Source organism: Lepidochelys kempii, chromosome 10, assembly GCF_965140285.1.
Source record: "Lepidochelys kempii isolate rLepKem1 chromosome 10, rLepKem1.hap1, whole genome shotgun sequence".
Lineage (NCBI taxonomy): Eukaryota > Metazoa > Chordata > Testudines > Cheloniidae > Lepidochelys > Lepidochelys kempii.
Window position 1 is genome coordinate 34731442 of NC_136389.1, and position 23069 is coordinate 34754510.

Here is a 23069-nt window from a genome sequence, read left to right on the forward strand (position 1 = left end):
AAATAAGGTCAGTTCAAGCTCAAGGGAATCTGAGGGTTGGTATTTTTTCTTCAATACAAATCAATATTCCTGGCCATCCAAGATAACCAAGTAGCTGGCTAGAATCACTGAACATCACCACTTCTCGCCATGCATCCAACAAAGGGCAAAGCTCATGCCCGCCCTATATTTAGGTAAGCCCATCACCTTCATCAAGGAGTTAATGTTTAAACCCGGCTGACGTTCTCCCGGCCTGTCACATGGCCAACCTCACCAATTTCCACTGCAGCAGGAAGTGTTTCCGGTTCCTCAGGCAGTTACAGCTCACCTGGCCCTGATGCTGGGAGATTAGTTTAATCATTCCTGCTGTTTGGCCTGCCTTGAATCCTCCCCGCCCCCCGACACACCTGCAGGTTTGTGAATGGCTCTGTGACTCTTGAGTCTATCTTGGAAAGGGTAGAGGGGCCAATCTCAAGAGTCAGACCGCAAGCAGAGATTGAGATGATGCTGAAGGACATTCTCAGCTGGTAAGTAAAAAGTCATCCCCCTCATGGATCAGCTGGGAGATGGTTTTTAGAGCTGGCTTTCAGCCCCTGTAAAGATGGGTGTTTGCTTAGTGTTGGCAGTTGTAGGAGCCATGCAGGAAGGCCCAATCTAAAGGAGCAGGGAACTGCTGGCGCTGCAGTAACAGCAAAGCAGCACTGTGGCACCCCTGAGATCACGAAGGAGCCTCATGGTTAGATTCCCCGACCCACGCTCACCACAGCGAGACTGCTTCTTTCCTGCAATTCCGACAGCTGTTATCTTAGCCAAAGCCTGGGGCCCCTCGTGGATACTGGGGCCCTTGGTCTTACGGACTGGTCTCTGTCTCTGGGGGGCGGAGCACGATTCATCCGAGGAGCTCAGATCTTCACAGTATTTTCCTGTGGTCCAAGCACAGACCATTAGCTGCACAGTACCTCCAGCTACTTACATCCTTGATTTGCTACTGGCCCTTTAAAAGCAGTGGAAAAAAACAGTGAAACAAAGCAAAGGGTGAGCAAGCAATGGTTGACTGGAGCAGAAGCTTATTGCAAGGCACCCCTCGCATCAACAAGGGCTACAATCCAGGACTCCACTGCTGTTTAAAGGAGAGGGATTTCCAGCAGACACCTGAAGTATCACTGCTCTATAAAACAGCAACAGCCTCTTCCCCAAACACCTTCCCTTAACGTGCACATATGAGGAGGTGTCTCAGTTACCTGGGCCCCTGCAGAAGACTTTGGGCACAGGGGTTGCATGTAGGTCCATCAGCCCCACGATTTTCATGTGTCCATACTTCATGGCCAGAGTCCGTGCCGTGGCTCCCGTGTTCTCTCTCACATCCACCTTCACGCCCTGTGGGAAGGCAATGCATACTTCTGGCATAGGTGTTCTGAATGGACACCACACACACAATTCAAGGGAACCAAAGAACTTTCATATTCCATCAAGATCCCTCTCTTCTTGTCTGCCTTTTTAAACTATCAGGAAGCGTAAGGCTCCTTGAGATCCATGGATAAATTCCCTGAATCTCTTCTCAATGCTACTGCACCTAATGATTCGCTGTCTGCGCGCTCTCTCTCTCTATCATCACAATAGCCCAATATCTCTCTTTTCTGCATCACCATCAGAATCTTGCATGATCTGCTGCTGATTATTTCTTCATTGCCTCATCTTTCTGAACAAAGTCACGATGCAAATTACATTTAAATTTTCTAAAGGGGCTGACTGTGGTTAGAAGCCAAAAGGACTGAATATTCAGACATTAGCACGGAGGTGAAAGATGCCTGCTAGACACATGCCTACAAGCACTAGATAGGATCTCCTAGGGGTGGATCAGATATTTAACGGACATGCTTTGTCAGAGTCAAAAAGACTCAAAACAAGGGCTGTTTCAATAGCCTCCAGAGTCTGACTTACCCAGAGTGTCTAGATCATTACAGGGACAAGTTTACACTACAGCACTACATCACCACAGCTGCGCCACTATAGCATGTCTGGTGAAGATGCGCTATGCTGACAGGAGAGCGCAAGGGCAACAATCCAGCCTGGAGCATATGTAGTGTAAGTCATCATGGCCTGGTCACAATCCCCTGGGCTGGGGCTCCAACTCCTAGACAATCTCAGGTAAAAAAGATGTTTTGCTAAAAGCTACAGTGAGCTAAAACTCCTGCAGCAGTGCGGTGTCCAGAAGGAACCAACAACGCTGACCACATTTGGCTACATTTGTTGGATGTGTCCAATGCAACACCTATTGCAAGGAGAAAAAGCAACAGAGACCACCTCTAGAAAGAAGAGATGGAAATTTTGCCCTGGAAATGGGCTAGTGTTTTAATAGATTATACCACAAGAGAAAGGGTGAGGCACATAGTGAGTCAGAAATAGGCTGTGGGAATTTGGAAGTTATTTTTGGTTTCTTTAGCAACAAAATATGTATTAAAAAGGAGAGAAAAAAGGAGCCTTTCATCCCCTTTGGAAAAATCTAATTACACCTAAGGAAAGACCAGAGATTCTATGCTGTAAACATACAGGGGCTGTTAGGGGAAATCAGTTTGGATTTGGGATCTCTCTGCTTTATTAAACAGATGTATAGGCATTCAACCCCCCAAAACAACAAAATGAGGTTGTGACCTACCACCAGAGGGGATTTGTAATGGAGAGCAACAGCCTGGAAATATAACCTTTTGGAAGGCCTGATCTGTCACATCCTGTGTTCTCCTGACTATAAGTCTGGACCCTGAAGATTCTAGGATTTATTTAGAATTGGGCAGACACTTACATGATTGAGAAGATACTGGACAATTATCTCATGTCCAGAAGCAGCTGCTTCCATCAGAGGTGTATATCCATATACAGGCTCCCTGGATGAGAGAGAAAAAGCTCATGTAGATTGGATTCAGGACAGGTGAAATTAAAGATATAATATGGTTTGCTGGTCACACACAGAAAAAGAACCAAAGAGAAAATCTCACCAGCTGAAGCAGAACCTACCCCCCAGCTTGCCAAGTCTTCACAAAAGATTTCAGTTTTCAGGGCTTGTCAAATTGGCCCCTTTAACCAGCACAAAATTAAATTGAATTCATTACTTAAAAAAAAAAAAAATAATAAAGAGTACTTAGCTAATGAAGCCATGTATTACTCAAGAAGGCACATCCACTAAAATGTCATTTTAATCCCTCTATCCCAGGCAGGATGGGGCCAACATAATAGCATGTCCCACCAGGGCACCCCCAGCTGAAACCTGGTCAAGCCCCACCACTCTTTCACCCATGTAGTTAGCAGGAAAGGCAATTCCAGTACACGCAGGGTCAAATCCTGTCAGACACATCCCCGTTTCTGTCTTGCACACCACATTCTCTGCTTTGGTTGTATTTAATATGCATTTTCTACATACATGAATTCTGAACTGTGTTTGTTTTCTGGGGATAAACTTCAAGCTACACTTAATCCTTGGTATGCAAAAGAAGTTGTTCAGAACTCTGAGGAAGATGAGCTATGTTCAACTGAACACTAATGTCCTACCCTATAAGCCAGGGGTGGGCAAACTATGGCCCGGGGGCTGGATTCGGTCCCTCGGGGCTTTGGACCCAAGCCGCAGGATTGCCACCCTGTGACACTTTGCCACTCCCAGAAGCGGCCAGCCCAACGTCCCTGCAGCCCCTGGTGGAGGGAGGCCAGAGGGCTCTGCGCACTGCTCTTGTCTGTGGGTACCTCTCCTGAAGCTCCCACTGGCCAGGAACGGGGAACCGCACCCAGTGGGAACTTTGGGGGAGGTACCCACAGGCAAGAACAGTACGCGGACTCTCTGCTCCCCCACCTCCTCCAGGAGCCGCAGGGACATGTTGTCGGCTGCTTCTGGGAGCATCGCAGGGCCGAGGCCAGGGCAGGCTCCTGCCCTGACCCTGGTGCGCTCTGCTGCCACCCCGGAGCTGCTCCAGGTAAGCAGTGCCAGGCCAGAGCCCGAACTCCTCCTGCACCCTAACTCTCTACCCTGACCCCCCTGCCGCACCCTGCACCCCAGCCCCCTGCCCTGAACCCCCTCATACACCCCATACCCCTCCTCTGCCCCAACCCCTTGCCCTGAGCTCCTTCCTGCACACCGCACCCCCTCCCACACTCCACACTCCCTCCCGCACCCCAACCCCCTGCCCTGCTCGCAATTTCCCCACCCAGATGTGGCCCTTGAGCCAAAAAGTTTACCCACCCCTGCTATAGGCTGTCCAAAGCCAATAGACAGCTAGTGCTATGTTATACAAGGGCCTGGAAGGATTTTTTTTCCTGTGACACGGCTCTTGGTGTATCATGTAATTTAGCCACTGATGATGTTGCAAATAGGCCAGAAATTTAAGAACATAGATAGTTGTTGAAATAAATATTTTATGCATTTACATAACAAGCATTTCTTTCCATGGAAAAAATGAAGGAAACAGGGTTATGACCAGAAAGATTTTACTACTCTGGGTCCTGCAGAGCCACCGTAACTAGGGAAGGAGAGTCAGCTATTCTGCTTCAAATAGCAAGAGTGCCAGTGGAGTTTCAGGGCTAGATCCTTGGCAGGTATAAACTTGTTTACCTCCACTGACTTCAGAGCTCCACTGACTTCCATCAATAAGTATCTGGGGCTTTCAGTTCTGGAAATCAGTATCATTAGACATTAACGAAATAGAAACAGCACAACCAACACATACCAGGTTGTTTGATGTGCATGCTACCAATGGCAGGTTCTTAGAAACATGGGCATGGGAAGCCAGCCAATGTGTAAGCAACCATGCATGAGCACTGACTAGTTTATACAGGGTCAGCAGCAGAGAGCAACTGTAATGCACTTTCACAGAGATCCGCCAAAACAGAACCTCATTTCAGGTGACGTTGGTTTAAATGTGGCATTGTGAGGAGACTCCACTCCCCAGTTTAGATGGCACTATGATCACTACATTAACTCCAAGGCCCACAGGGATAGTGGATTACATCTTATTTCCTTAAACTGCAAGGAAAAAGGAGGGGACAGAATGTATTTTCTTCCTTTATGCTCTGAGCAGTTCTTATGCTAATGTGCTCCTTTTGCATTTGAAATCATGTGGAAATCCTTGAGACAAAAAAGAAATACCAGGTATTTTTCTCTTACTTGCAGTTAGCGTTCGCCCCATTGTCCAGTAAGAATTTGACCATCTGCTGGTGTCCAGCACTGGTGCAGTGGAAGAGGGCAGTCCAGCCATGAATGTCCTTCATCTCCAGCTCTGCGCCTTGCTTCAAGAGAACAGAGAACGTTCTTTACTGCAGCATCTCTCCTGGGTCTGTTAGCCACTGCCCTCTGAGCTGTGATTCTAAGAAAGTTTGAATCCCTGTCAGGAAGCTTAATTTACAGGAGCGCATTGAGCTTACAGTTTTCTGTCAGAACTGCCGGAGGCATTTCAATTTTGCAATAGCAGCTTTTCCTAGCCATTCCGGAACACCCACCTGGAGGAGGAAGTAGGCAACACTCTCATTGCCACAACTGGAGGCCAGCATGAGTGGGGTCTGCCCTTCTGGTGTCGGGACATTCACATTCACTCCCGCCTCCAGCAGCAGATGCACAATGGTATCATGCCCAATGTAGGAGGCGTACATCAGCGGGGTCCAGCCACCAGAGTTTTTCTTATTTAAATCCAGTTCCCCACTAAAAAAAAAGTAAAAAAGAAATCAGCTGAACCAGTACTAAAGCTGGTCACAGCTGCAGCACAGACTCCTATAGTCAAAATCATCTTTATTACCATTGTAGTTAAAATAAAAACAGTGTTAAAAACAAGTCTGGCACTGGAGCCTTGTCTACACTGTGGTTCCCCATTAGACTGAACTCCAGTTCAGCTGAATCAGCAGGAATTTCAGGGGGTGAATTTCCCCATCCCAGACATGGCCCACAAGTTACTTTACAATGAGCAAATGATCTGATACCACTGAAGTTCACTGGCAAAGGGTCATTGTTCTAGTGCAGATTGATCCTGTTCTGCTGTCATTTAAAAATAAAACCAGCATAAGTAACAACAAAGCTGTGTTGGTCATGCGCTGCTCATTCCTTACCACTGAATACACTCCTGCACCACCTCATACTGGCCAATGGAGGACGCTGTGTGCAGGTCCAGTGGAACATCCAGCTCTTCTCGACAGATCATCTGGCCTACCCCATGCCACATAGACAGGCTGCGGTTCAGGAGCTCCGATTCGCTGGCTTCATCACTCAGCTCTGACATCATGACCTGTGGAGCCAAAGCAAAACAGAACTTTCAGTTCCGATTTCAGGATCTTACAGTACTGTGGTGTGACCACTCAGCTCTGGAGCTGAGGCATCCTCAGCTTCAAAGGTGGGATCTTCTCAGAGATATGTCATGCTGAATTCCGACCCATCAATGGAACCCCTCCTCCGCCCTTCCTTGGTCAACAAAGCTCTCCTGTGAAAAGGCAAGTGGTTGCTGCAGATCCTCCATGACAGCCCTTTACTGTTGTTCTACAACTTTTGGTCTATCTACTCTACAAACAGCAAAGCCAATAATACTAGAAATCATCTTTTAAACTGATTTTAAGGTTGTCAGCAGGATGAAATTCAATAAGTACTCCACTTAGGAAGGAACAATCGGTTGCACACATACAAAATGGGAAATGACTGCCTAGCAAGGAGTACTGCAGAAAGGGATCTGGGGGTCATAGTGGATCACAAGCAAAATATGCGTTAACGGTGTAACACTGTTGGAAAAACAAACATCCTTCTGGGATGTATTAGCAGAAGTGTTGTAAACAAAACACAATAAGTAATTCTTGCACTCTGCTCCGCCTCAACTGGAGTATTGTGTCCAGTTCTGGGCACCATATTTCAGGAAAGGTGTGCACAAACTGGAGAAAATCCAGAGAAGAGCAACAAAAATGATTAAAGGGCTAGAAAACATGAAGAAAGATTGAAAACATTTGGTTTATTTAGTGTGGAGAAGAGAAGACTGATGGGGACTTGATAACAGTTTTCAAGTACATAAAAGGTTTTATAAAGACAAGGGGGGAAAAAACCAAAACACTATTCTCCTTTCCTCTGAGGATAGGAAAAGAAGCGATGGGTTTAAATGACAGCAAGGGCAGTTTAGGGTGGACATTAGGAAGAACAAATAATACCACAGTAGTCTCACTGAAGAGAACGGGACTACTCAAGGCTCTTCGCTTCTGATGCGGTAAACACACAGCAGTCTATAAGGAGGAACAACGGTCCACTGATTAGAGCACCAGCCTGGGACTTGGGAGACAGAGGTTCAACTTCCTGCTCCACCACAGACTTCCTGTGTGATCTTGGTCAAGTCACTTAAGTCTTCCTGTAACTCAGTTCTCCATCAGTCAAATGGAGAGAATAGCACTGCCCTATATCACAGTGGGAGGGAGTTGTAAGGATAACTATATTAAAGATGAGGATGTGCTCAGGTACTACGACAGTGGTAGATAAATACCTTCGACAGCTATAGTCCCAAGGAAGCAAATGAGAATTTGTGTGTGTAAAGTTATTCAAGTGCTCAAGCAGCTGCCTAAACCAAACCACATGAGGTGCTTGGCACTAAAAACCAAATGCAATCAATACTGTTATTCAGTTTGTCATTTTAAATCTCCTTTTAAAAAAATATAAAAAGCCTCTGTTCCTAAATGGAACACCTGGTCATTCAATAGGATTCACCCCTGAAGAAGAATCTAGTGTAATCATCTATTGCTTTAGGCACCTAAATCAGATTATTTTGTACATTGATTATGAACATTTTACATAAAGAACAGAACAAAGAGCCTAAATATTAAATCTGGAAACGAACTTTTACATTGGGTCCTACATGATGATTAAATCAGAACAAACCCTCCTCTCAAAAATAATGCCACACAGAGATCTCCCTCCACACTGAGGTTGTGGGCCACGACTGCCTCATCATGAGCCAGTCGGGGAGCTTCTGTGCAGCCTTGCTGCTGAGCTCCACAGGCAATATAGCCATCCCCGAGAGATTACACATGTAAGGAGCCTTCGAGGCAAAACCATCCTGGGCACAGCCTGCCCCTCAAACACACGTGGTCAGTTCCTGCGGGCGCACAGCAGCATCCGTGCGCCGTGCTCCTGGGGTGGGGAGAGAGGTGGGCCCCGTCACGCCACCAGGCCTGCTCTGGCCTGTGGGTACCTCCCCCAAAGCCCTGCAGCCCACCAGCTGCCAGACCGGACACAGCAAGCCAGCAGCTGCCTCATCCCGGGACACCGAGCGCCTGGAGCCGGCCGGCCACAGCGCGGCTGCCTGGCACCGGGCGGCTGGAGCCGGCCCAGCACTGAACCCACCGCAGGGAGCGGCCCCCTCAGCCTGGGCACCGGCTCGTCCCGTCTCAGCCTCCCGCCCGTCACCTCGCCGCACTCTGCCCGGGCCGGGGACCTCGCTCCGCGCCACTCCCGGAAGCCTCTCGCGCACGCCGAGATCGCCGGGAGCGCAGCTCCTGCGCCTCCTTCCCTGTGACCAATCGTGGCGAAACTACAAACTCCACAATACCTCGCGGCAACTTGTGCGACCCACCCCTCAATCCTGCTAACCAGCCAATAGAGGATGAGAATCGCATGAGGCGGGGCTCAAATTAGCCAATGAGATACGAGAAAGAGGAAGTTGAGGGAGATCCTGGCAGGGAAAAGGATACGATAACAGTCTTCATGTATCTGAAGAAGTGGGTTTTTTACCCTCGAAAGCTTATGCCCAAGTAAATCTGTTAGTATTTAAAGTGCCACCGGACTCCTCGTTGTTTTTTTGTTTTGTATTTGTGATGTCGAATTTATTCTGTCAGGACCTCGGCGGTGGGGCGGGGCTGGGGGCGGGGCAAGCGGGCGGGGAGCGTCGAGGGGACTCTGAGGTGTGTTGTGAGTGGGGCGGGTGGAGGAGGGTTCGCGCTGCGGCGGGCTGGGGGCTGCGTTCCGCTGTGTGGTGAGGCCGCGGGGCGGACAGCGGGGCTGGGAGCGGGGCGGACAGCGGGGCGGACAGCGGGGCTGGGAGCGGGGCGGAGCTGGGGAGCCGGGCCGCGGGCAGGGGCGCTGCTGGCGGTGGTTGGCCTGGTTACCATGGGGACGGGAGGAAGCGCGGGGGTGGAGCCAGGGAGCGGCCGGGGGCCGGGCTGGGGCGGAGCCCGGCGGCCGCTCGAAGCGGTTGGGGCCGAGGCGGCGGTTAGCCTGTGGAGCGGCCTGGGGCCAGGGCAGAGGGGCCGCGGCCGCCAGCCTGCGGGGAGAGGCCGCGTGTTGTCCCAGATCAGAACGGGCCCGGGGCGTGTTCGCGGACCCGCTGTTCAGCCCAGTCAGGAATGAGCCGGGGAAGGTGCGGGAGCAAAACTGCGGCTCACGCCAAGTTGTTTAGCTTCCTCCGGACCCAGGCAGACTCCGGAGGGTGCCTCCCAGGCTAGGGCGCCACCAGGGCAGATGGAAGTCAGGGTCAATAAATGCAAAGTGGCGCACGTCGGAAAGGAACATTTAAACTATTCCTGCACCGAGGCAGGGTACTACATTAAGGGTGTCCGTTCTGGAAAGGGGCCTGAGCGTTACTGTGAACAGCTCAATGCAAATCTCTGCCCAGTGTGCAGCTGCCTTCAAAAAAGCGAGCAAGATGTTAGGTGGCATAAAGAATGGGCTGGAGAATAATAGAGAATATTATAATGCCATCGTTATCAATCAGTGTTGTGGCAGTATACTGTGTGCAGTACTGATAACTGCATCTCAAAAGGGATATTGCAACATTACAAGAAGTTCACAGAAGGGTGATGAAAGTGATTAGGGTAATGGAAAGTCTCATATGAGAAAGATTGAAAAGACTGGGATAGTTACTTTAGAAAGGAGACTAATAAGAGGGGACATGATAAAAGCCTATAAAATAATGAATGGTATCAAGAAGGTAGAGCAGAACCTTCTGTTTTCCCAGTCTCTTAATACAAGTGGACACAATGGAATTACAAGGTGGCAAATTCAAAACTGATATAAGGAAATACTTTTTCACACAACCCATAATTAATCCATGGAACTCTGTCACAGAATGTCACTGAGGTCAACATTTTAGTAAGATTAACAAAAGATTGTTCATATGGATTGGACAGAGGAAGTGTGGTGTAATGGAGAGAGGGAACCCTGGTGCTCTGCCACTGGCCTGCTGGGTGAACATGGTCACTTCACTGCTCTGTGCCTCAGTTTCCTCAACCATAGAAGGGGGATAATGATGCTGACCCCCCTTTGTGAAGTGCTTTGAGATAGACTGTTGAAAAGCACTAGATAAAAGCTAGGGATTATTTATATGGGTAGCAAGAATATCCAGAATTGTCATAATGCTAACAAATTTTGGAAGAGATGTTAAATGTCATAATTCAGGTTTTAAGGCAATTTCTAGCTATTAGGGATTAGTAGGGGAATAACCTAAAATGAACGGTCGATTCTCACTTCTACCTAATACAAGGGTGGTTGCACCTTCCACTGAAGCATCTGTTGCTGGCCAGTGGACTACATGGACAGTGGGTCTGGTCCAGTCAGGCTATTCCTATGTTTCCTGTTACTATCTCCACCTATGACAGAAATCTTGGGTTTCATACGGGGAACTCTATATGGGGGAGTAACCCCGGTAACAACTCATCCCAGCCCCGTGGGAATAATCTTGCACTCAGCAGCTCCCATTCATTCTCTAGAGGTGACGTCATTCCTGTGCTAATCTCACCACATAAATCCAGCCCCATGTCAGGCATCAGATGCAATGCAAACTCAACACTGTCTGATATGGATAAAGGAGACATATTAGATGGATGATGTGCAAAGCATTCACAGGCATGTTATTCGCCTTGTGTATCTTAAATTGTAAGCTCCCTGGGCAGAGAATGAACCTTGCTCTGTATTTAAAACACTCTGTCAACCCGTGGCAATACAAATGATTTAAGAAGGATAATATAATCATAAGCATAATTAAATCAGTGACTGAGTTCCATACAATAGCAGCCTCCCAACCTCAATTACCAGGTAGAACAGATTTACTCCCATTTTCAATTCCTGTGGAAATCATATGATTGTATCACAAATTGAAAACAAAAAGGTTCCCAAATAGTATTAATTATCCAGTGAGCAAGGAGGCAGCCTCCACTGCCCCTTGTGAAATACCCCTTCTTAATGGACTGTAGGAAGAAGCCAAGAAAGAACCCACTCTCCATAAAAATGTTGAGAAGTCAAAATCCAAAGGGCAGATCTTTGTATCCCCTTTGTGCTATTCTCGCAACCCAAAATATACTTAAAGCATTCCCTTGGTATGGGGGAACCTTTGACTGGCATAGAGCTGGCAGTACCAACTTCACATCACCCGTTTCTGCCCCTCTCCCAGTGTAAGGGGTGAACTGAGGTACGTGTGAGGGTGCTATTAGAAGCCAGCACAATTTAGAACAGCTGTGAGGCTGTTCTAAATTATGCCAGGGGCACAAAGATGTCAGCCTCATGGGACTCAGGTAGAAAGACAGTCTCCATATAATCCACTATACTGTAGATCATGTCCAATGCTGGGGTATTGCTGACCGTATAACAATCAGAATGATAGGACTCCCAAGAATTAAGTTGAGGCTAATGCACATGGGATCCATTCCTACCCTGTGCTGACGCTACCTCTGTTTTCTTTAGTGGCATATGCTGAAGCCATTTTGCCTGTGAGTTGGTTATATGGGAGCTGTTTCAAATGGCATCAGAAGGACAAAGCCAGGAAAAAGAGGATCCATCTGAGGATCTTACAACCCCTTTCCAGGGTAACAGAACCTTACACTGGGGGGCCATCCTCTCTGCAGTGAAAGACCAAATCCCATCTCTGGAGTCTGACACCTCTACGGTAAGCATTGCTGTCCAGCATCCTTCCTCACTATGTTCCACAAAGGGCTCTCTGAATGGCAGCAGCTGAGGATCACCTCATTAGTGAGGAGCTCCTGAGTAGCCAGCGCTACTCTCAATGGACCGCTCATCTGCTGGGAGCAGTGCTGTAGTGGGTGTTAGTCCAGGAGTTCTGTAATTGTCAGACTGCTGCGCCCATTCTCCCCCTTGTGTTTTCATCATCTCAAACACTACTGAACTCAGGCCTGAGTCTACAATGTGCTGAGCATCCTCAACTCTCATTGAAGTCAGCGGCACTGGCATCTCGCAGCATGAGGCCTCCTGTGTTGTTCATCTGCCTAACAAAAAGCACACCATGAAATACGCAAATAACCACATTTAAATGGAATTTCTTTTGTTGTTCTACTTCATTCTGCTGGGGTATTAATTGTAGCACTGTTAGAGCCTGGCAGAAAGACTCCGAACATGCCTCTCTGTGGCTGAAGATCATGGAAATATGATCCTTGGCAGAGAGAAGATCTGGGTTCTCTTTGCTGCTCTGCCACTGACTCGCTGTGTGACTGTGGAAGAGTCATCCCACCCTACCCAGTGCACCTCAGTTTCCCCATCTGTAAAGTGGGGATAATGATACTTACCATCCTTTGTGTAAAGCACACTGAGACTGACAGATTAAAAGTGCTGCATAAGAGCTATATGGCATTATTATTTTCCAAGCATGTCTTTTGTACTTCTAAGAGGGTGACTGTCTACTTTAAGGGTAATAGGGACTAGGGCCCCGATCCTCAAAGGTATTTTGGCTCCTACCATTCATTGAAATCAATGAATGTTAGGAAGCTAAATCCTTTTGTGGATCTACCCCTGTTCCATGGTGTGTCCCTTAATGTTTCTGGGACTTTCTGAGTGGATGCTTGGGAAGGGCAGGAACAGTTGGCAGAGAAGAAGTTGGTCCTGGGAGAATAATTAATGCTTGCCAAGAACCATACTGTTTCTTTAAGGGCCTGGGGTCAGAAGACTTGTAGTGCAGGATGGGGCAAGGATCCCCTCTCTCCCAGCTAACTGGGAGGAAGGTAGCATATAGGCTGCCTCCCCTCTCATAACAGAAGACTCCAACAGGGGAAGGAACATTGCTTGTTCACCTCTCCCAGCCTAGCAAGTAAAAGGATTAAGTACAAAGGGGCCAATTAGGAGAATCTGCTTTAAGGCTGCAGCTGGCCTGGATCAGCACAGTACCAGCAAGGAGGAACTGTAGTGGCTTTTGTGATGTGATCCCTTGACCATGGGGACCTGGCTTAAGTATTGGTGATTCTGCCCAGGTAAGACCTCTATTTTCAGAGAACACACAAGTAATAATAGTTTTCAAACCTATTTAACTTTAAAGGAAGCTTAATTTTACCATCAAAGGAAACTATTTCTTCAGATTTAGGGTGTGGCTTAGTGATACAGAGATCATCTTGTGAGTAGCACAGATGAGGGAACTTTCAACGTGGACATTAATCATGCTCATAAGAGGTAATGTGGTCTAGGAGATAGGGTACTGGACTGGGACCCAGATGACCTGGTTTTTGTTCCTGGTTCTGCCTCTGAAAAGCTGTGTGATCTTGGGTAAATTACTTTCTTTCTCTATGTCTGTTTCCCATCCCACCCTTTGTCTATCACGTCTAGTTAGACTGTATGTTCGTTAGAGCAGGGACTGCCTCTTACTTGGGCCCTGATCTCAGTCAGGGCTTCCAGGTGCTATTGAAACAAATAACTAATAACAGTATGACTGAAAAGATCTTTTTGTACCATGGTGTCATATATTAATTTCATAGTAAGTCAGTCCAAGGTCTCTTTCATACAAAAACATTCTTTGTTTCTACGCATCTGGAGCAAGCATCCTACTGAAATGTTATCTGTAGCTTGACCATGGTCCTTAATTTACATAAAGTAGAGCTGATTGCAGTACCCCTCATATTTAATACAAAACTGCAGCCTACCGAGACTCTATGTCACAGCTTGCAATGCTCCATCTTGATCTGAGCCGTGTCTGCTCAGAACAAGAGATACTGCTGCACCTGAGACCTGTAATCTCGATGTGGTATGCTCTAGTATTGAAGAGGGCAGTGGCAGGTTGTGTTATACAATCAATGGGGGCACTTTGGCCACCCCTAATGTGCATTTCATTAAGACTAGAGCAAACTTGTGCAGTGCAGGGGGAGGAAAAATAATCTCACCAGGGAGTCAGGATTTGCCAGCCCAAAGAGTTACTGGAGATGATATGCCTTGCGGTATAAAAGGCAAAGTGAAAGCTGGAGCCTGTCTGCCTGATGTGGGGGTGTTGATTCTTCCATTTGGTGTAAAGTATGGTTTCTACTTGTACATTCTAGATATTGCACTGGACATTGCAGTCACTGGGATTTGCAGATAACCCAGTACCTCTCAAGCTTTGGAATACTTACCTATTTTTGTCCCCATTGATATGAATGGGACTTTTGCCATTAATCTCACTAGACATGGGTTCATACCCAATATTTTATCTAGCTCTTGTTATTGAAGCCCGTTAATGTGCTAAGTCACCAAAGAGAGAGTTTATCTCAGACTCTTTGGATGTAGAGTAGTTGACACTCCACTGATATGACTCAGCAGGATATCCCTCAACACCATAGCTAACTGTGAGATAAAGAAATGACTTATGCCCTCATGAAACATCTGTATAAATGTGCTGGCCCTTCCTTTCATTTCTTTGTTTTGTATGGCAGTCTGATTGTGATGAAGATGGGGAGCTGTTCATCTTCCAGCGAGATCTACCCAATCTGATTCCTGACTTGTCGGAAGAACTGACAGATCTTTCTCCAGGAGACACAGACATGCAGGTTATTGACTGTACTACTGCAGCCATATATTCTGTGGTTGTCGGCAGTGCAGCTACTTAATATTACAGTAGATTTTTAGGTCGCACTGTGTGATATAAGTACCTGGGCCCTTTTTCTCATCTTGGGTCTGCGTCTCTCTTTCTCTCTCTATTCCTCATCTATTTTTGTAGGCTCACTTTGTCTCTCTATTCTTGGGATCTGGGCCCTTTTCTCTTAGTCCCACCTTCTTGCACTTCCTCTTGTTATCCCCTTACTCTCTGCCCACCGTCTGTCGGGAGGGTGGGTCCTTTCTTTAGAGGCTTATAGTGTGGATCCTCATTCTCCCTCCCAAAGGCTCTGGCCCTCTTTCTTCCCCTCGCTGGCCTGGTCACGCTCTCTCCCAAGGAGCCCTTCAGTGTCCCCAAAATCAAATGAGCCTGGTTTTGAATGAGCTCCTGCTCTATGATGGAGATGATGCTGGCTGTCTTGCAGTAGTAGCTGACAGGTGGAGATGCAGGCAGTACGTACTTGTCAGGAATTATGATGTATGCATTGCAGGAGACACTGATTTGTTAGGGAAAACACTGTAGAACACTGAGTCTATGAACCTTTCTACAATAGATAATTGTCCCTCAGCCACTGACCAGCTCCTACCCATAGGATGATCTGTGAAGCCATACATCATCCAAGCATTAAAAGTAGGCTATGCAGCAGGTTAACTTGCAAGCCTTTCACTGTGTGAAATGTCTCCAATTACCATACTCCATATACAGAAACTAGAGATGAAGTAGTTAGGGTGGGTATATCAAGAAGTAATTGTATGACGTTAAAAACTGGGCATAGAACCATTCATAGATAAAGGGATTACATTGCACCTGGAGTGATGAAACTCACTGATTACAGAAAGCTAGCTGGGGAGCAGGCCAGCTCCAGTATTTTGGCCTCAGGACACCAGCTTCTTGTGCTTTCCTATTGAGCTGGGATCTGTATGTAAGCAATAACACAGAATAACAAGGCACTGGGCTAAAGGGGTTTCAGGTGCATCCAGCACTTCCTACAGTTACTGTTTTTACAAAATGAATCTCATTCTGCTTTGTAACAAATCTCAGAGATGAGACCTGACCCAGGCAGTTATTAGATGCCCACTCAATTTGAACCTCCATCAGCCAATCAGTTCTACTTGGTTTATTGTATGTCTCTTTATTGCTTTGGTGAGGGGAATGATTGTCTCTTCTGTGGGGCATTTTCTGTATCTATAGCAAATATCAGAATCTGTGGAACACTCCAGAGAGACTTGGAATGGAGACCTAGAAAGTTCAGATCTTCAGAAAGAAATGGATGTTACCCAAGCTGTGGGAAGAGAAAATGTATCATTGGTAAGAGATCAGACATATGCTTTTCCTAACCTGCCTGAAGAAACTTCAAGCCAACAGAGAGCAGTCCTTGCAGATCCTACAGATCAAACTCTCAGAGGGAAAGAACTGGGCAATGGAAAAGACAGGGAAACAAAAGACTTTTGGACTAATAAAGTACTGTCTATGAAAGGGCCATATTTTGTAAATGCAAACAACAGTGAAGAGAGACGAAAGATGATAGAAACAAAAATACTCTCTAAGGTGACCTTAGAGGCACCGTCTGGAGATGGAGGCAATTCAGAACTAAAAACAAAATCACCATTGGAGACTATCAGTGACAATCTAGAAAGAATCACTAAAGCAGAAAATGAGCAAGGAGCCACTTCAGCTGAACACCCTCGAGGGCTGATGCTCTTTTCATTGCAGGTAGGTGGGGCAAAGGGGTAGTTTTCTTCAGTGATTGCTTAGGTATCTAGCATGATGGATAATGCATTAGGTGCAGAATGTTCATTGACAATAAGAGAATATGAATATCCAATTCTGCACACACCATGTCATTATGAATTTATATTGCAGTAGCACCTAGGAGCCCCAGTCACAGCCAGGGCCCCATTGTACTAGGTGCTGTACAAACTTGGAACAAAAAAAGCAGGCCCTGCCTTAAAGGTACAAGTAAGCCATGTTGGAAGTTAATCTCATTGATCAGAACAGGGAGTGTCCATGTTCAAGGACACAGGGCACAGAATCTCTGATGTGGATGCAATGCGTGGTGATCTTTCTAGCCGTCTGGTTGCAGAGAGTTCTGACATTGTAACGAGAGGTATATTTGTCATGGCCAGACAGTAACATCAACAGTGTTGAGAACTTCCCCATTTCTTTTACTGGGGTACCAGTTTTTGAAGCTTAATTGGTGGGGTCGGTGACTTGCTGCTGTCATGGAATTGCAGCTGAAATATGATTGTCTGAGAGAAATTTTAACATCAGTGGAACAGAAACTTCTTGTTTGGTGACTGTGAGAGAAATCAGACTAGGAGACATGATCCAGTCTCCTACCCTTGGCTGCTGCTCTTCTGGTCTACCAGCTCCCCAGGGTCAGTGTAGCACTCATGAGATAGCAACCTGTGTGCTAAAATAGAAAATTAACAGTTCTTTATTTAATAAATTAAAATACATTGCCTCGTGGCTGACTACCATGAGAACCTTTGGATTTCTGTTCAGAGCCTTCAGTGGGGTCAAAGTACAGATTCTTCAACATGCCACAAACTTTACAGGACAAATTTACAAAAATCAGTATTGAAGCTGCGCTCTCAAAACATAACCGTAACTACATATGCATAGTATACACGCACTTGCCTTTTTGTGCACTGAGCTGCCTAGCTTGAGCCAGCAATTCCCTGTGTAGACTTTGTCCAAGCATTTTTGGGCCTAATTCTGATCTTAGCCCTACTAGTGGATATCGGGAGTATCTCTGTTCAAGTCAATGGGCCTGATTGTCCTTTCAGTATCCATTTTACACAAGTACAACCCGTTGACGTCAGTAGAGTTACTTTTGATTTGCACCAGCATAAGTGAAAGAGTCAGGCTCAGTGGATTTTACCTTGGTGTAAAAGAGCAGAATCAGGCCCTTGTATACACAACTTATGCATGTGTGTAATAGGGTGGTTTGTGCATTAAGGGGTAGAAGCCTTGGTCAGCCAACCCTAGTTCCTAAGGAGGCGCACCTGAGCAGAGATCAACTGATTCCTCTGTAAACAGCAGCAGGAAGCTTGGGGCTGGGGAAGTTGAGTGGAGTACAGAGGTTGCAAGTACTGAGCAAATAGGCTCCACCAGAGAAATGTGAGACTACAGGTATGAAAGGCCTGGGAGTGACCTGATAAGAGGGGTAAACAGATGGACTGGAAAACTTCTCTTTTGAGTATTTGTTAATTTAATACATGAGACCCTAAGAAGGGCAAAAGAATCTGTGAGTTATTGAAGAGGGCCCTTGAGGGGAAAAGTGAGGCAGGGGCTGATGCAGGGCCATCCCTGGCCACAAGGGGGTGTGCAGGAGGTGACCTGTTTACAACCTGGTTTTGAAAACTAGCCCCTATTTAATCCCCAGCTCCTGAAGGTAGTTAAACTCATGCCTCACTTTAAGCATGAGAAGCCCCATTGAAGTCAATGGAACTACTCATGCTTAAAATTAAATCTGTGCTTTGGTTTGGGGCCATAGTAACTCACTTAAAGAGGCATATCTCATAGACTGACTTTCACAAGTCATCTCTTTTATTATCAGTCAAATCCTGCAAACCCTTAACCCCTTTGCTGCCGGGCCTTATCGGACACCCTATAATAGTCTTTGCTCATGTGATAAGGATGTGCGGGAGTGGACCTGACAATATAATTATGTACATGATACATCAGTGTTTATATTTATTTAAATATATTATTATATTAATATATTATTTAAATATTATTAAATATTATTATTATTATTATTATTTAAATATATTATTTTAATATCATTTAAAAAGAAGCTGGTTGCCAATGACACCATAATTACAGCGAACATGTAAATTCAGAGCTTTCACTGAGATCCTTTGATAAAACTGTATCAGTGCTGAGATCTAACACAGTTCTCATTATAATAACCTCCATTGTCTGTCTGTCACTCCCTCTTGAGAGATGCTCCTCACTCTTTCCAGACCAAGAAATCTCAGGAGGAGCTGCTGAGCCATGACTAGTTTCATGTCACTGACACAGGTTTCAGTTTGTAGCCATCATCAGACTTTTGTCCTTAATCAGACTTTTAGCTGCAACTTACAATATTAGAATGAAGCTAATTAGTGTGTGCGTGGTGTAATTGCTATGCAGTTACAATGTAAGTGACAGCCAACTTCCTTTTCAAAATGTCATCAATATTTTTAAATAGTCATTGTCCTGATGCTATTATTTTATGGGCTGGACAGGTATGTTTTTACTAAAAAATGACATTTGAAAATATGTTTCAGTGGGGGAGAAAAATCAATCTGCAAGTTCTTTCGTGTTAAGTGCCTGATCCTGTTACTCATACAAAATAAGATTTAAATTAGTTGTTACCACTCAAGAAAGAGATCTTGGCGTCATTGTGGATAGTTCTCTGAAAACATCTACTCAATTGCAGGCTGTCAAAAAAGCTAACAGTATGTCAGGAACTATTAGGAAAGGGTCGATAAAATGACAGAAAATATCCTAATGTCACTATATAAATCCATGGTATGCCCACACATTGAATACTGCATGCAGTTCTGGTCAGCCCATCTAAAAAAAGATGTATTAGAATTAGAAAAGGTACAGAGAAGGGCAATAAAAATGATTGGGGATAAGAAACAGCTTCCATATGAGGAGAGATTAAAAAGACTGGGACTTTTCAGCTTGGAAAAGAGACGTCTAAAACGATGTATGATAGTGGTCTGTAAAATCGTGAATGGTGTAGAGAAAGTAAATAAGGAAGTGTAATTTATCCCTTTACATAACGCAAGAACCAGGGGTCACCCAATGAAATTAATAGACAGCAGGTTTAAAACAAGCAAAGGAAGTACAGTACTTCATACAACACACAGTCAACCTGTGGAATTCATCATCAGGGGATGTTGTGAAGGCCAAAACTATAACAGAATTAAAAACAGAATTAGATAAGTTCATGAAGGATGGGTCCTTCAATGGCTATTCGCCAAGATGGTCAGGTATATAACCTCATGCTCTGGGTGTCCCTAGCCCTCTGATTGTCAGAAGCTGGGACTGGATAACACGGGATGGATCACTCAGTGATTGCCTGTTCTGTTCATTCCCTCTGAAGCACCTGGCATTGGCCACGGTCGGAAGACAGGATACAGGGCTAGATGGACCATTGGTCTGATCAGAATGGCCGTTCTTATGTTCTTATGCCATAAATGAGTAACTGTATAAGGCCTAAATTTTCAAAAATAGTTACCTAAGTTGAGTCTTCAAAATACTGACCTGGTTTTATAATTAGGGAGTAGTCAGCTGTTGGCTTCTTTTATATTTTAGTTTTTAATACAATTTAGGCCAAGATCCTGCTATTCATTATGCTCAAGTGGCACCCATTGACATCAATAGGATGGATGCAGTGGTGTCTCCATGTAGAATGTAATGAAGGATCCAAGCCTAGTGTCTTTACTTTAAGCAGGTATATTTTTAATTAATGTTGTGCCTTAAGTCACAGTCAGGACAGACACTTTCTATATGAAAAGCTGTCTGTAAATGACTAGTAATATAATAAAGCGAGCATTGTGGGCAGGTTGGGTATTTTGGTATTTGCATTTTTAAGCCCAAGGAAGGCTTTGAGAGGAATCGGTAAATTCTGACATTTCCTGATATTTAGCCACCAGACGATGTTTCTCCTCAGTATATAAAGTAAAGAGCTGTGAATGTTGAACTTTAGTGAGCCACTGATATCCCATGAATTCCAGCGCAGACCCAGGATGGCTATTTGCATGCTGGGAAACATCTTACTGTTTAGCAGCCCAAGAAAACACAAACCTGGTCTGAAGAAGGGGTATGTAAATATTTAGACCCAGATCCTCAAAGGTATTTAGGCACCTTTGGGCTTTAGTGTTTGCTTGCCAAGCTGCAGATCTCTGCTTACAACTCCTGGGTGCATTTGTTGACCAGCACATTTGAGCTAAGGTTGCAGTTGAAAACTCTCTCTCCTCACTGAAAAGTAGAAGAGGAGGATGGTGGCCTGCTTGGCTTGCTGCTTTGCTAACTTCCTCCTCCATGTAGCTAGCTCCTCTCCAGCCTAAATTGTGGGAAGAGTGCACATAGCTAATTATATATGGTGATGAATAATTTGAGGCCATCCCACTTACTTATTGGACAACCAATTCTGAGATCCAGGTTGCTGCTGGCTGTGCTGTAGAAATAGTGTTCCTAGGGCAGGAACCCATCTGCCTTTAAGTAAGGTAGAACAGGGAGAAAACCAAGGAAGGGGGCTACATACCTCATCCTGAAAGTTGCTGGGGATCCACAGCTCCCTTTGAAATCAGTGGAAGTTACAAGTGCTCAGCACCTCTCAGGATCAGGCTCTGTATCCTTGCTCTTGGAAGAGAAGAGGGCATGATCCACCTGACTGTCTCTCTGCCTTCATGATTTTTCCTCGTTTATTTTTATAGGGGTCAGTGATCCTGAAAGGAGGAGCCCGCTGCAGAAGTGGGTGTGGGGAGTGGGATGCATTATCTGATAGGAAACACAGTGTTAACATTTCACTGAGACTTGGGCTGAATCTGTGTTGCTGATTGGCATGAGAGGGAAGGAGGGACCAGCTGTTAGGAAGGGACTCCAGCGTGTGTTTAGCTGCTGGAACTGAGTTATAGGTTGGGGGAGAGGGTGACCACAGTAAGCGGAGTGGGATGTCAGGTGGATATTAGAGAGATGGGTCTTGTATTTCTGACCCTGAGGAGGTGCTGATTCAGTCCATATTACTGCATCCATCCCAGACTCAGCAGCTTCTTCAGATAGGGCAGGAAGTTCCTCCACTCTTATCATGTTGAGCATCAGTCCCTCCAGCTAGGCTCTCTCAGCACTTAGATTGCACTTGGTCACATCAGATCTGCTCAGTCATTGCAGTTGAATGCAGACAATGGGAGGCACCAGGCAGTAGCTCCCCTCTTCTAGATAGCCATGCCAAGTTTTGTAGGTCCATCCTATAGGACCCATGTCTCCAGTGGAGTACAGGTTCTTCTGCTGGGGAATGACAGCAACATGACACTGGCGGAGTTCATGAAGGCAGGTGTCCATATGCTGTTCATGCATTCAGATACTTCTGCATGGTAAAGGTACTCAGGAGAACTTATCCCATGGAGTATAGGCCTTTGTGATTTTTACCTTTGTAATAATCTCTTGGGGATGAATTTTCCCTTACCATTGGTTTTATTCTTTCAGGATATCGAGAAGTGGGATCTAGACAAGATTCTCAAGGACCTGGAGGAGCAGAAAGACCCTAGAACTCGCTCAGAGGAGCCTGCTCTTCCTTCAAAGGATCATAGTAACATTACAAAACCAAAATATTAGCTAGCTGTAACTGCGTAAAAACAATCCGCTCCGAGTAGGACCCACCAGAACTGACCTCTGTTTTTGCCTATGTCATATTAGGAAAAACTTTTTCACTAAGAGGGTGGTGAAACACTGGAATGCGTTACCTAGGGAGGTGGTGGAATCTCCTTCCTTAGATATTTTTAAGGTCAGGCTTGACAAAGCCCTGGCTGCGAGGATTTAGTTGGGGATTGGTCCTGCTTTCAGCAGGGGATTGGACTAGATGACCTCCTGAGGTCCCTTCCAACCCTGATATTCTATGATTCTCTCTAACTTCTCTTTGCCTGTCCACATTGATGGTGCCTTGAACATATATCCCTCTGCTTAACTTCTCTTACGCTTAAGAATTTTTATTTTTATTTCTAACCTAAACTTTCCTTTACTGTGAGACCATTGCTTCTTAGCCGACCATGTTCTGAGAATGAACAATTCCCTTCCTTAATCTGTGTCAAACGTACAGGGCCAGATGCAGCCCTGGTCTAAGCCTATTGATAGAAACAGAAGCACACTAGAGCTGAATTTGTCCCACTGAGCCTATAGTCTGGGGTCATGTCTGGTAACTTCTGCCCATCCCATCGTGGGGCCATATTGCCTAGGATTTGTGGTTATATCCTTTCAGGCAGCTGGGCAGTGTGCAACACATTGTCTGGGGCACCTGCTGCTTTTTAAAGGAGATGTAGTGTATCACCTATGACTTGCTCCTTCTTGCCCACTCTAGAACTACAGGATGGAGGTCTCTAGGAGCCACTGTGCAGTTTCATCTTTCAGCTTCCCACTTCCCTTGCAATGTGGCTTCAGCAGATGTGGGTAGATTTTAGCCTTTGGAAAGGAGTAGCATGAGCACCCGGCTAGCACCTTCTGTTCCCCATACATTAGTTGCCCAGGGAAATGGGCATTCCCTCTTGGGGCTATGGCATGCTGGAAGACATGGAAAACAGGCCCTCTTACCTAATACCCAGGCCC

At 45.8% G+C, this 23069-nt stretch overlaps 2 protein-coding genes across 4 annotated transcripts in view; one reads left to right on the forward strand and one right to left on the reverse strand.

Moving 5' to 3' along the window:
* Positions 1-8489, reverse strand: part of ANKS3 (ankyrin repeat and sterile alpha motif domain containing 3) — a 28598-nt gene extending 20109 nt beyond the window's left edge. The window contains exons 1-7 of one of the 3 annotated variants that reach the window (XM_073362816.2): positions 8381-8489; positions 6058-6233; positions 5458-5656; positions 5126-5247; positions 2780-2861; positions 1221-1356; positions 741-902 (exon numbers count right to left, since the gene is read on the reverse strand). In XM_073362816.2, the coding sequence (XP_073218917.2) occupies positions 741-902; positions 1221-1356; positions 2780-2861; positions 5126-5247; positions 5458-5656; positions 6058-6230 (874 nt within the window). In that variant the 5' untranslated portion in view covers positions 6231-6233; positions 8381-8489. Of the gene's footprint in view, positions 1-740; positions 903-1220; positions 1357-2779; positions 2862-5125; positions 5248-5457; positions 5657-6057; positions 6234-8317 lie in introns of all 3 variants that reach the window. The other 2 variants (XM_073362815.2, XM_073362817.2) reach the window with 2 other exon arrangements.
* A 409-nt stretch (positions 8490-8898) lies between these two features.
* The window catches only part of DNAAF8 (dynein axonemal assembly factor 8), a 147551-nt gene continuing 133380 nt past the window's right edge, over positions 8899-23069 (forward strand). Inside the window, exons 1-5 of the mRNA XM_073362829.1 lie at positions 8899-8945; positions 11648-11849; positions 14587-14700; positions 15939-16460; positions 21957-22059. Coding sequence (XP_073218930.1) covers positions 11703-11849; positions 14587-14700; positions 15939-16460; positions 21957-22059 — 886 coding nt within the window. The 5' untranslated portion in view covers positions 8899-8945; positions 11648-11702. The remainder of the gene's footprint in view (positions 8946-11647; positions 11850-14586; positions 14701-15938; positions 16461-21956; positions 22060-23069) is intronic.